The sequence below is a fragment of the Mustela nivalis genome (genome assembly GCF_964662115.1).
Source record: "Mustela nivalis genome assembly, chromosome: 11".
Lineage (NCBI taxonomy): Eukaryota > Metazoa > Chordata > Mammalia > Carnivora > Mustelidae > Mustela > Mustela nivalis.
Window position 1 is genome coordinate 47,304,172 of NC_139030.1, and position 14,606 is coordinate 47,318,777.

The 14,606-nt window shown below is 39.6% G+C and overlaps 1 protein-coding gene across 3 annotated transcripts in view; it reads left to right on the forward strand.

Annotated features, from left to right (window-relative positions):
• SLC25A12 (solute carrier family 25 member 12) overlaps positions 1-14,606 on the forward strand; it is a 204,407-nt gene that overhangs the window by 95,069 nt on the left and 94,732 nt on the right. Inside the window, exons 1-2 of one of the 3 annotated variants that reach the window (XM_082689156.1) lie at positions 3,237-3,366; positions 4,328-4,381. In XM_082689156.1, coding sequence (XP_082545282.1) covers positions 3,355-3,366; positions 4,328-4,381 — 66 coding nt within the window. In that variant the 5' untranslated portion in view covers positions 3,237-3,354. Of the gene's footprint in view, positions 1-3,236; positions 3,367-4,327; positions 4,382-14,606 lie in introns of those variants that run through there. The other 2 variants (XM_082689157.1, XM_082689158.1) reach the window with 2 other exon arrangements.

The following is a 14,606-nucleotide window of genomic DNA, read 5'->3' on the forward strand; positions in this document are numbered from 1 at the left end:
CTCGGCGGGGAGCCTGCTTCCCCCTATCCCTCTGCCTGACTCCCTGCCTACTTGTGATCTCTCTCTCTGTCAAATAAATAAATAAAATATTAAAAAAAAAAATGGAAGGATGGCCAGGAGTTGCGGCAGAGCAGGCTCATTGGAAGTTGCATCTTGTTTAATTATTACATTTTAGTTTATTAAGACACTAGACATCAGTATAATTCTAACTTTCACCCACAAAGTGACTGGATGGTTTCAAATAAATATAATGTAAGCTGCTCAGGAGTTAGAAACATGTTTCTGCAGGTTTGTCTAGTAAACCCATATTTTGGTTCTACAGCTGGGATAGTATATTATTTTCATCGGCAACTACTTCACTAGCAAATGTAAATTCCTGGCTCAGTAAAGCTATATATTGAATCTCTTATTAAATCAATTCTAAAAAGTGACTATTAATGACAATATATTTGCAACTAGTCTTTTAGTCTTTAACTTCCAATTTTGCTTTCTGAAATGTCATTTTCTATAGGCTGTTTTAATTATTAAGTTTTCAACTTATAGTTGTTCCCTAGTTTTAAAATTATTTCTTGTTTACAAATGTCATTTGAAATTTAAGGGAAGAGTTATAAATTTATTGGCAAGTATTTTTTTAAAAAAACTGAAGTTTTGAACCATTTCTACCACCTTTTCTCAAATATATTGTGAATATTATTTGACAGGTTTGTCTTTTGGTTTTACATTAACTAATAAGTTTTCCTTCAATCTTGATCATCTGCAATTGAGGCAAAAGTAAGTTTTAATTTGTTTTAACTTTTTTTAAACAAAGATTTTATTTATTTATTTGACAGAGAAATCACAAGCAAGGAGAGGAGGCAGGCAGAGAGAGTTGGGGGAAAAGCAGGCTCCCTGCTGAGCAGAGAGCCCTACACGGGCTTGATCCCAGGACCCTGAGATCATAACCCAAGCTGAAGGCAGAGGCTTAACCCGCTGAGCCACCCAGCCGCCCCTGCTTTGACTTTTGGTAATACCTTTCATCAGTCATTATAACAGAAGGATAGATCACAAAGCTTTTCAGAATAGAAGTTCTAACTCATAGACTTTCGTATTCCTTTAAATACTTAGTTTATTTCCATGTAGTTTATCATTTTAATACCTTTATCCATTTTATTGTTTATTATATTTGGATAGATAAAAAATCTAGCAAAATCCATCTTTATTTTGGGTAGCTGAGCTTTTCTATTTTCTCTGTATATCAGCTTTATTTAGTTTTAAATTATTACATCATCTCCAGTGCAACTAGATTGGCACCAGTGAAGCTCTTGGACTTGCTCAAAGTTCAGCTATTTTTTTTAAAGGCATATATATATATATATATATATATATATATATATATATATACACACACAGTGTGTGTGTGTATCTATATATAAAAATACATATTATATATAAATTATATATAATTTTTCTCAAAGATAGCCTATTTTAGAGAGAGAGAATATGAATGGGAGAGGCAGAGGGAGAGAGAGAATCTCAAGCCAACTTGGTGGGGTTCGATCTCATGACCCTGAGATCAGACCTGAGCTGAAACCAAGAATCAGAAGCTTAACAGACTGGCCACCCAGGTGCTCCTCACCTATTTTTTTTCTTATTCAAGGAAATTTTCATTGTGTTTGGTGCTTATACCTAGGAATTATTCTGGAGGGCTCTGTTTAAATGTGATGTTGTCTTCCTCTGTAGGAGTTGCCAGTCTGACCCTAAATTTTCACTCCAACAATATAGATTTGGTCAACAACATGTTCCAATAGGAAATAATTCTTTCATTTTAAATAAATGCCTTCCTTCCTTTAAGCACTTGTATTCAAAGTGAGGAAATTTGGCTTACTAAACAGATATTCTTCCCTTGTAAAGTAATGTAAAATAAACATTTTGAGATTCCTACTTTGAGAAACTTCAGGAAATAAGAGAAAACAAAGTATCAGGAGCATAAAGTGCTAGAACAAAATACAAGTTTGTAAATCCTTATGTCCAATAACATTGTTAAAAGAAATTTGAACAAACTGAATAAATGTAATATTTAAATCAACTGCAGCAGGAAAGCTTGTTATGGTACTAATAATGTAGCACTCCTTATCAACAATTTACATTTGCCCCTCCTCTTTCCTCATTTCTATAAACTTAAATACTTAACACAAATATTATGATTAGTGGGACTGGAGAAAAAGAAAGTCTCCTCTTAGATGGAACATTGGAAACTTGAAAAAGGTAGAGAGGGATTAAGAGTTTAAGATAAATCTTATGTTGTTAGCTTTTTTTATTATTTTTTATTTTTTTAACAGGGAATATGCCTGTAGTCACAAACAGAAAAAATATATACTTAAGGTTGGGGTTTAGGGAAGCACTGACCATCTGTAAAATACTAGAGGTTAGGGACTACATATTACTTGTTTTCTATTTTTTACAAGCAGGACTATGTCTAGCATATAATAGATGCCCAGTAAATGTCTGCTGAGTGAATCAGTCTGTAGTTCAATATAGTCAGAATGGCAAAATTCGGTTTTAGAGACATTATTTTGGTTCAAGATAGAGCTACTACTTAGGCAGGACCGGCAATGTTTATGTTGGGCTAAGTGGGGCCAGGATTCAGTACCAGTCCTGTTGAAGACAAACCGATTAGTTTCCGTATGCATTTGTGCCCTACCTCACTGCACAAAAGATCTAGGTGATTAGGAGTGTGGAGTGAAACGACTAATAAAGCTTTACAATAGGTCAAGAATTACAAATACATTGAGCATATTCATCTCATGCCAATGTAAGGACACAGTTATTGTTATGTTTCCTTAGGTTTTTCCCCTGGGTGCACGGTCGCCCCTCTTTTATATTTGTCAGTATTTGCCATTTGTTGTCATTAATTCATTTATTACTATCATCAAGGGGACATGTCATTCGATCCGTCGAAATCTTGCTTTATCTGGATCCCCAGTGTTCCTTTAAGTCTCAGGAGAAAACGACTTTGGCTGAAGTCGGTGCCCAAAGCCACACCCACTAAGAGGCCTTAAGAAACCTGGGGCTTTCCTGGCGGAGACTCAGCTGTAGGCAACCACGCGGCGCGTCGGAATCCCAGGGCTGGCACACTAGTCTTCCCCGTGGGAGGTGCGTCCTCCCCCCAGCTAGGCAGGCCGCCCGCCCGGGTCCAGTTCCCTTTCTGGCGGGGATTCGGGGCCCTCTTCCCGCCCCGCCCCGGGCTCATTTGCATAGGGACGCGCGCGGCGCCGGCGAGCGGGAGGGCGGGCGCGGCCGGGAAGGCGGCGCGCGCGCGCCCTGACAGCTCGGCCTTGCTCGCTCACTCGCTCGTCCCCGGCTTCCGAGCACAGCATGGCGGTCAAGGTGACTCCCAACTCTCTGCTGCTGCCTTTATTGCATAAGAGCCATTCCGGGGACCTTGCCTCCAGCCCTTCACCTCCTACCATTTTCTTCGTTGCCTGGTTTTTAGATAGCGTATCCTGGGGCTCCAGCTTGCGGGTGGGAGAGCTGTGTGTGGCTTGGACCCGAGGGAGAGGATGCCCGGCTGGGGGAGGGGAAGGAGGAGGGATTATGAGTTGGAGGGGCTTGGGAGGACTACAGGTCGGTGAAGGAAGAGTAGTGTCCTGCTCTAGGTGCATGGGATTGTGAACCCGGACTTGGAGGGCATCAGAAAGGGAGTAGGAGGAAGTGGCATGTAAAGCCGGGGATACCTAAGGCATCTCTGTATTGCAGTGGGGGAGGGGGTGAGTAGTTGAGTAATTTGGGGCTTTAGTGGGGCTGGGGGCAGTGGTTGGCATTTTTGCTGCAGGTGGCAGGATGTCGAAAGTATTTGGAAACGTTGTCGCAGCTTTCATATTTTAGGTTGGATGGGGAAAGGGAGGAGATTATTATTTTCTGGATTGCTTTACGTGGGGAAGAAAGGCTGCTAGGCCAGGCGATTAATTTGGGTGTTTCAACTTTCCTGTTGCTCTATTCTTGCTGGCCTCTTGATTGGGAGGTGGGTTGTTGCTATTGTGTTGCTAGTGGATGTGGAGTAAAGTAAGAGATTGATCCTCCCTGCCTTCCCTTTCCAGTTCGGAGGAAATGTGGGAGATTTGCTATATATTAAGCTCTTCACACCTGTACTTACCCCCTGTAGTCACAGATCTCCAAATTTGACAGGTGTTATCAGTATTGGTACTTTGGGTTTGTTTTAAACTAATGCCCTTATAAAAGATAAGAGCATTGATTGTTAGTGTCTGAGACCTCTAATCTGAAGAGATTATGTGGTTTCTAGTAAAGCATTAACTGGCTTTTTTTTTTTTTTTTTTTTTTTTGCTTACAGGTGCAAACAACCAAGCGAGGTGATCCTCATGAGTTAAGGAACATATTCCTACAGGTAATTGGTTTATGTAGCATGATCTTTTATTGGGACAAAAACTGTTGTAAATTTAGTGCTTTTCAGGCCTCAAATTTCAGTATTTTTCTATTTTCATTCATTTTGAAAAACATGGATAGACAAACATAGCTTATAATATTTTATTTAAGGTTTGAATAAAGATTTCTTTTACTACAGTTTGATAAAATACTTTCCCCATAATATTTTTTTAACATGACTTAAAGTATGTAAAGAACACTGAAAAGAATTTCTGACTTCCCTTAAGCACTATGATCAGAATTATATTTCATAATGTATTGACACTCTTGTGTAATTACTAGGTATGGTGACTAAATTTCTTTCTTGAAAGTTGCAAGTTTATAGTTTTTCTCCTTATAAGTATTTATGTTATTTGTTGCAGAGATAAGAATATTATAGTTATTGTTAATTGTGTGTGTCTTTTCTCCCTCTGCTTATTTATAGTCATCAGCTTTTGAGGTTTTGTTACAAAATGTTACTGTCTACAGTTCTTGCAAGGATCCACCTTCTGCTAAGTTTTTAAGATCAGCAACTTGGCTGTAGACTTAAAAAGTTGGCTTACTTTTTTGTTTACTTTCTTTTCTTAAATTTCAGAAGTTCCTCAGGCAGGAAGTTGTACTTAGACATAGATGAAAAGGGAGACAAGCTAAGGTTTTCCACCAGATATGGTGTTTTTCTCTGAAATATTCTTCTGAAAACTTTCTACTCTGGACCTGGGTTGTTACATAGAAACTTTGACCTTGGGCCCTGCTGGGTATTTGTTTCCTCTGTAAAATGAGAGGTGATCTCCAAGGTTCCTTCCAACTCCAAAAGTCTATGATTCTATATTAGGAACAGATTCTAACATATGCTGATCAGCCTGGAATAGATGACATTTTTATCTGAGGCATGGATTGCTTAAGCTATTGTTGGGGAGGAGGCTGCATAGATGACCATGCATATGTGTAGTTCATGAACAAGAACTAGCAAAAATTGGGATCTTAAATTTTATAAAATCTGATACAGGGAAGTATCATTTCCAGAACACAAGTAATTGTAATAGAAATAATCTGTTTACGGCTTGAAACCTTTATTCCTCACAAGTGTTCTTGAAAATAGCGGAAAAAAATGTCAGTATTAACTGCACCGTATGATTATACTTGGTTGTTTTGTGAAAAGTTTGTGTGATATTGTTAATTTTTTCTAGATTAAGTAGGCATGGAAGAAAACAGTTGAAATGATGTATGATGTAGTGAAGGTGTCAGAAACACTGGGTTCAATTCCCCGTCCTTCCTCTGATTGTTGTACCTGTAGGCTACCTGTCTGACCTTCCTGGGCTTCATCCTCTTATTTGGGACTCAGTGGGATGTTGGAAAATGGGGATTGAGGTCCTTTCAGCTTTAAAAATCCTGTGGAGGGGCCCCTGGGTGGCACAGTCAGTTAAGTGTTGGACTTTTGATTTTGGCTCACGTCTGATCTCAGGGTCGTGAGATCAAACCTCATTATCAGGCTCTACTTCCCACGGGGAGTCTGCTTGAGTTTCTCTCCCTCTTCTCTGCCCCTACCCTCTGCTCCCTCTTTCTCTAAAATAAATAAATCTTACCAAAAAATCTTGTGGAAAAAAATTCTATGATTCTTCATGGATTTGGTTTTTTGGGGGAGGGAGGATAGAAATATAAGGAGAGAGCTGGCACTATGCCTAGATTTTTTTTTTCTTTAAAGATTTTATTTATTTATGGGGCACCTGGGTGGCTCAGTGGGTTAGGCTGCTGCCTTCGGCTCAGGTCATGATCTCGGGGTCCTGGGATCGAGTCCCGCATCGAGCTCTCTGCTCAGCAGAGAGCCTGCTTCCTCCTCTCTCTCTCTCTCTCTGCCTGCCTCTCTGCCTGCTTGTGATTTCTCTCTGTCAAATAAATAAATAAAATCTTAAAAAAAAATTATTTAAAAAAAAAAAGATTTTATTTATTTATTTGACAGACGGGAGATCACAGGGAAGCAGGCAGAGAGAGAGGAGGAAGCATGCTCCCTGCTGAGCAGAGAGCCCGATGTGGGGCTCAATCCCAGGACCCTGGGATCATGACCTGAGCTGAAGGCAGAGGCTTTAACCCACCGAGCCACCCAGGCGCCCCTATGCCTAGCTTTTTGACAACTTTTAAATCTTACCATTATCTTTATTTTTTTTAAAAGATTTTTATTTTATTTTTTATTTTTTTAAGATTTTTTTTTTAATTTATTTGACAGAAATCACAAGTAAGCAGAAGTAGACAGAGGCAGGCAGAGAGAGAGGGAGAAGCAGACTCCCTGCTGAGCAGAGAGCCTGAGATCCGAGACCCGAGATGCGGGGCTAGATCCCAGGACCCTGGGATCATAACCTGAGCTGAAGGCAGAGGCTTAACTCACTGAGCCACCCAGGCTCCCCTAACTACATATTTCTTTAGTATTTACTAAGGACCATTTACTGTGTGCTATGTGTGCAGTTGTATTTAGTTTAGCAGTAGATACCAGTTGAATAAACAAAGGAGAGGACTGAGCATAGATGTGAATGGTAATGGACATGGGACTAGCTCCTCCCTTTGACCCAGTCAATCTCTAACAGGTTGTGGTCGAGGGAGTCAAGAATAATGAAGTCAAATGCATAGACTCTGGTAGAGCAATCAATTTGGCTTGCTTGGATCAAAGTGGCTGTAATAATAATGACAATGGCTAACTTTTATTGATCATTCTGCGCTGTACTGGGCAATGGCCTAATGTGTTAAGGGTACTGTATTAATTTTCATAACAGCCCTAGGAGGTAGGGCTAGAGTCCCTGTTAAATAAAGGAAGTTAAACGACTTGGTTAATGTCATTTAGTCCTTAAGTGGTGGAGGCTGGATTCCAATCAAATTGCAGAATATGTACTCTTATCCATTACACTAAATCACTTGTGGGGTCTCAAAATGGGGGGCAGATAATATTTTGAAAGCTAGAGGTATATGAGGGGCTAGTGGCAGGTGTGTTTGTAAAGTTAAAGGAAAAAAAACCTGGTTACTTAGGTGATGAAAAAAAGGGCCTTTACAGTGTAACTACCTAGAACATTTGGCCAATGAGTTTGGATTTGAAACAGTAGGGAGGCACTATGGGTTTCTGAGTGGGCAAATTGAAGTGGTGAATTCTGATAGCTCTTTGTGTATGTTGGATAAAGTGTGGAGAGGTTGGAAGTAGGTAGGGAGATGGGCTAAGAGGCTATTGAAATAATACATGTGGAAGATAATGACCTGGAGTGGCTGATGGCTGGGGAAATAGAAAGGAAGGACAACACCAGGGACTTTGTAAGGGATGAAGCCATTGAATTTGGTGTTAAATGTAAAAGTAAGGGAAGAAGTAGTGAATCTGGATAGATGTTAATTGATAAGGCATCCATTTTGGGAATTTTTTTTTGTGGGAGCAGTTTAAGTTGGGTTGTTAAATAAATATGGCCCAGTATGTTAAATTTTTCAGGTTTGGGGAGTGACAAATTTGTACAGGTGTTAGATAATTCCTTGTGGTGAGGGGATTAAATATAAAAGAAACAAGACCAGGAATAAGGGGCTGATTTATAAGTCATATCCATAATTGAAGTAGAAAGGAGGAGGAGGAGAACTAGAGAGAATCGTCCCATGGGAATTTAAAGTAGTTTCAAAAAGATACAAAGATCAAAATATAGGTTATTGTTACTAGTATAATTTGGCTTTGGTAGGATTTGGGGGCCGCTTGAGTTTAGGATCATTTGAGCTGTTTAAAGACTACAGAGAAGATTTGATTTTGAATTTTGGAATACAATTGAAAGTTTTTTTTTTTAAATAAAGACTTTATTCATTTGGGATAGAGAGAGAGTGTATGCGCATGAGTGGGGGAGTGGGCAGAGGGAGAGGAGAAGCAGAGTCCGTGCTGAGCAGGGAGCCTGATATGGGGCTCCATCCCAGGACCCAAAGATTGTGACCTGAGCTGAAGGCAGATGATTAACCATCTGAGTCACCCAGGTGTCCCTAGTTGAAAGCTGTTCTTTGTAAAATTTAGATTAACTAATTCACAAATACTCATTCACATATTTTGTCAATAGCAAAATATTCCTCTTTGAAAGTACTTTAATGGAATTATGTGCGCAAGTTTGTGAGAAGGGCTTTATAAAAGTGAAGTTCATTATTATTTTGAATATAGGAAAATACGTTTATTTTTTCTGTGTTTATTGCTTCTCAAATTTTGATGAGCTATGTTTTTTATTTAAAAAAAAAAAGAACAATAATATTCACTAGGATTCTGTTTTTCCTGTCCCCTACAAGTTCATAAAATTGGAGCACAACAAATGAGTTCGTATGTGTTAGATTGCGCTATAATTTTACAACCGGTTGTCAAGCTAAGATCTTACTATTACTACCTTTACAACTGTCATTTCTTGATTTATCTCTTCTTTCACCTCTCTCACCCACACACCATCATTGACCCAGTTTCGCTACATCAGAAATATACAGTAGCAAAAGGAGACAATAGAAGCAATGAAGAAAGGAGGTAAGGTGAGGATAACGGGAACGTCATAGGCTGTTTATTATAAACCTGACAAACTTCAGAATGAGAAGTTAACCTAGTCTATGCTTTGTGGCCAAGTAGGTTTATCAAAAACTGTTCTAAGTGAATTGTTTGTCAAGATCTTGTTTTTTTTCAGTTGGTAGACTTTATTTATTTATTTATTTATTTTTAAATTTTTTTTTTTTTTAAGATTTTATTTATTTATCAGAGAGAGAGAGGGGGAGAGAGTGAGCACAGGCAGACAGAATGGCAGGCAGAGGCAGAGGGAGAAGCAGGCTCCCTGCTGAGCAAGAAGCCCGATGTGGGACTCGATCCCAGGACGCTGGGATCATGACCTGAGCCGAAGGCAGCTGCTTAACCAACTGAGCCACCCAGGCGTCCCTCAGTTGGTAGACTTTTTATTGTTTATTTATCAGTGTATTGTATGGTAAAAGCAACACATTTGAGACTGTATCATTATATATGTTAGACTAGAAACATGCTGCAATATAGAACTCAATTATATCAATCCTGTTCTTTTACTCTCTCTCTCTCTTTAAAGATTTTATTTATTTGAGAGAGAGAGAGAGAGAGCGAGGGCACAAGCTGGGGGAGGACTGGAGGGAGGGGAGAGAAACAGATTCCCTGCTGAGCGTGGAGCCTGACATGGGACTCAGGCCCAGGACCCTGAGATCATGACGGGAACTGAAGTCAGATGTTTAACGACTGAGCCACCCAGGTGCCCCATCCTGTTCTTTTTCTCTTTATCACCAATGTAACAATGAAGAGCATATTCCATATAAAATTAGGAAAATTTGTGTTCTTCTGTGTTATTTTAGAGAAGAAATGGAAGAAGATGCTGTTAATATAAAGCAATGTGATTCTTCCCTTACGGTTTTTATGATAACATTTTTAATGGAAAGAAATATCCTCTTATTCAATAAACATTTGTTTACATATTACGTATTTATTTTTTGCAGTAACGTGAAGCTGAGAAGGGAATTAAACAGAGCTTTTAGCAGGAGACATTTCCACTTTGTTGGAGTGGGCATCAGGGCTACGTTTTCAAAAGCATGGAATGTGTACTACAAATGATAGATAGAATCTCCTGAGGCTCAGTGTGGAGCGAAAAGGTGCTCTCACAGGGTATTTGTGGAAACAAAGACTCTTTGGAAAGCAATCTGGCAATAGTTTAAAATAGAAAGAAAATACCATTTGAACAAACAGTCCTACATTTGGGATATTTATCCCAGAGAAATAAAAATACTCGTAAGAATATATATGTATAAGGGGTGCCTGGGTGGCTCAGGCAGTTAAGTGAGCCTTCAGCTCAAGTCATGAACACCGGGTCCTGGGATCTAGTCCTGAATCAGGCTCCCTGCTCATCAAGAGTCTGCTTGTTCCTCTCCCTCTGCCCTTCCACCCTGCTTGTGTGCACAAGCTCACGCTTTCTGTCTTTCTCAAATAAATAAAATCTTTAAAAAAAATGAGAGAGAGAGAGAATATGTGTACAAGGTTGTTAGTTGCAGCATGGAGTTGTTCCTTGAGGAAAAAAAGGTAGGAAACAAGAGAAATGTTATACAAGGGGAGAGGTAGAAAAATTAGAATAACCATCCCTGGAAAATTATGCAGAACTAAAAAGAATGAGGCCTATATCAGCTGATTTAGAGAGATTTCCAATGTACTATTGAGATAAGAAAGCTGTAATTAAGTGTATATGGCATGATTTTAGTTTTCTAAATTCCATTTCATATATGTTGTATGTATATTTACACATATATATACTTATAGAAGAATTAGGGGAGGGGTGCCTGGGTGGCTCAGTCATTAAGTATCTGCCTTCAGCTCAGGTCGTGATCCTGGAGTCCTGGGATCAGTCTCCATGCTCGGCGAGAGGCCTGCTTCTCCCTCTCCCACACCCCCTGCTTGTATTCCTGTTCTCTCTCTCTCTGTCAAATAAATAAAATTAAAAAAATTATTAGGGGAAAATAAAAACAAAGTATTGATGTATACATATTAGATTTTTACCAAGTGAAAAATTTAAAAAGTAAGAATTTAACAGTTCAGAACCTGAAGTTAAAAGAGGACTTCCCAGACTAAATTGGGTTGAGTAAACCCAGTATGAGACACACAGAAGGGAATCTATAGTTTTCTCAGCCATCTTGATTAAGAGTTTTCACCAGTTCTTTAGAATGTAGGCATTGAAGACAATAGCCTTTATCTTTAGTGTATTAGCATTTGCCATAAACTATACAGAGTTTTCATTAAAAAAAAGTTTAGGCATTAAAGGCATACTCACATCATAGATTTTATCTTTGAGTCAACTGAAGGATTGAAAAATAATTGAAAAGATGAGAAAATTAGTGTTATTAAATGCCACGTTGTGTTCCTCTACCCATCAGTATATATAATATGTGTATGTATATATTTTAAGATTTTATTTATTTATTTGACAGAAAGAGACATAGAGAGAGAGAGGGAACACAAGCAAGGGATGGGAGCTGGAGAGGGAGAAGCAGGCTTCCCATCGAGCAGGGAGCCTGATGTGGGCCTCTATCCCAGGACTCTGGGATCATGACCTGAGCCGAAGGCAGCTGCTTAACGACTGATGGGCGGTCCTCCATCAGTGTATTTTTAATTGTCTACCGTGTGCCAGGTTAAGCATTGTGCTAGTTTCTACCTTTATAGATTTTAAAGATTTTTTCATTTTTAAAAAATTATTTATTTGAGAGAGAGAGAGTAATGAGGGAGAGTCTGAGAGGGGAGAGGGTCAGAGGGAGAAGCACACTCCCTACTGAGCAGGGAGTCCAAGGTGGGACTTGATACCAGGAGCCCAGGATCATGACCTGAGCCCAAGGCAGTTGCTTAACCAACTGAGCCGATCGGGTGGCCTTGAAGATTTTTTTTTTTTTAAAGATTTTATTTATTTACTTGAGAGAGAGACAGTGAGAGAAAGCATGAACGAAGAGAAGGTCAGAGAGAGAAGTAGACTCCCCATGGAGCTGGGAGTCCGATGCGGGACTCAATCCCGGGACTCCAGGATCATGACCTGAGCTGAAGGCAGTCGTCCAACCAACTGAGCCACCCAGGCGTCCCGCCTTGAAGATTTTTTTGAAAACTTATTTATTTGAGAGAGGCAGGGGGAGGAGGGTAGAAAGCGAGTAGGAGTCAGAGGGGATGCAGGGTGAAAGGGAGAGACAGATTCCCCACTGAGCAGGAAGCCAGCGGTGGGTCTTCATCTAGGAACCTCTGATAATGACCTGAGTCAAAGGCAGACATTTAACTGACTGAGCCACCCAGGTGCCCCTACCTTTATAGATTTTAGATAAGAGGATTTCAGTGAAGGTAAAACCTCACATTCTAGGTCACAGTGAGACAGACAATAGCAAAGCCTATAGACTCGGAAAAAAAAACAAAAAGCAGCTGCAAAAGATGACAAGACTTATAAGGAAATAAACAAAATAATGGAGAAGGCCATCATTTGTCAAGAGGGTGGTCAGTAAAGACCCCTGAGATTGTGTTATTAGAGATGAGACTAAAAGGTGGGTAGAGAGAATTCTGAACAGAGGGCTCTCATGTCTAAAGGCCTAGATGTAGATAAGGGTTTGGTATTTTTGCAAACAGAAATGAGCCAGTGTGCCTGAAGTGTCAGTCAGTGAGGGAGTGAATGGCCAGTAAGAGATGAGGTTGCAGGAGAGCCTTATCAGGTGCGGCCTTGTTTGTAGGCCACAGAAAAGGGTTTGGATTTTTTTTAAGAGTGTTGTTTGACACTGCTGAAGATCTTTCACATTGGAAGTGGAATAATTCAATTTACATTTTGAATAGGTCATATTTAAATAGATCATATTGATTTATTATGTAAACTTCATTATATATTTCTGTGCTTTCTTATGGATGACTGCCTTGATTCTTCCAGTTTAATTTCCTTCTGTCCATGGGGGTGTTAGAATATCTTGAGTGAGGCGTCACTTTTCTTTTTTTTTTTTCTTTCTTTTTTTTTTTTTTAAGATTTTATTTATTTATTTGGCAGACAGAGATCACAAGTAGGCAGAGAAGCAGGCAGAGAGAGAGAAGGGAAGCAGGCTCCCTGCTGAAGGCAGAGGCTTTAACCCACTGAGCCACCCAGGCGCCCCTCACTAACTCCTTTTCATCTAGGAGACTAATAGCTAGAACCTTCAAGGGCTTTGTAGTCTGACCTGGAGTTGAGTCCTTATTTGATCCCTTTTTGCTGTATGACTGTAGGTATTTACATTAGCTTTGGAGTCTGTTTGCTCATCTGTCTGAGAAGGGGTAACTACACCTAACACATGGGGATGTTAGAAAGATTAACTGAGGTAATTTGTAAATGATGCCTGACACATGGAGCTTAGTTCCTGGTTCCCTCCCTTTTCTTCTAAGATAAGATGAAGACTTTTCTTTCCTGAGTAAGATCTGAGTCCCTTGTCTTTCCCAGGCAACTGTGCTGGACCTATAAGTGATTAAGATGTTAGTATGTGTTTCTGATTATGGACATGTAATCAGCTAATTGATCACTTTATTTATTTATTTATTTATTTATTTATTTATTTATTTATTTGACAGAGAGAGATCACAAGTAGGCAGAGAGGCAGGCAGAGAGAGAAGAAGGGAAGCAGGCTCTCTGCCGCCCTGCCAAGCAGAGAGCCCGATGCGGGGCTCCATCCTAGGACCCCGGGATCACGACCCGAGCCGAAAGCAGAGGCCTAACCCACTGAACCACCCAGGCGCCCCAATTGATCACATTCTTGAGACCTGTACCTGAAGATCTTTACAAATCCCCACATTCAGAAATACCACCATAAGAGGTGACTTCTCTCAAGTTTGTAGGTTTTGAGAAAGGATAAAGCCATGGTCTAGATTGAGAGACTGTGGAAGTTGTGTGCAGAGGTTGTTCTTGGAATCTTCACCTGCTCAGTCTGGACCAAAGAAAGAATAATGGTCCAAGTAGGCTTTGAAATACCAAGACACAGACCTAAAAGAGAGACTTGTAATACATTCTTTATGTGTGTAACTTAAAAATCATTTCCCTGTTCTGTCCAGCTCTCTTTTACTTAATATTACTGAAGTTGCTGAGGCATCATTCACTGAAACCAGTGCCATGGCCACTATTGGGCTTCTAGAACTGTGTGTGCTATTTCTTACTTACTGAATAACTATCATGTCTCAGGCAATATTGTAAGTATTTTATACAAATCTTTATAGTTAATCCTCAAAACAACTCTATAAGATAGGAACCATTAATATTCCCATTTTCATCAGTGAAAAAACTGAGCCCTAGGAGGGTTAAGTAACTTGCTCAAGGTTATACAGTAAATAGAAGAGACTTGCTTTATGTATTTCAAAGCAACTCGGCTTTTTTTAGTTAATATTATTTGGAGATATGAGGACATATGGTACATATAGAATAATCTCATTCTTTTTTGGTCATTTTTTAAAAAGTCTTTTTTTTTTTTTTAAAGATTTTATTTATTTATTTGACAGAGAGAAATCACAATTAGATGGAGAGGCAGGCAGAGAGAGAGAGAGGGAAGCAGGCTCTCTGCTGAGCAGAGAGCCCGATGCGGGACTCGATCCCAGGACTCTGAGATCATGACCTGAGCCGAAGGCAGCGGCTTAACCCACTGAGCCACCCAGGCGCCCTAAAAAGTCTTTTTTAATTATGGAAAATTTTAAATCTATATAAGTTAGA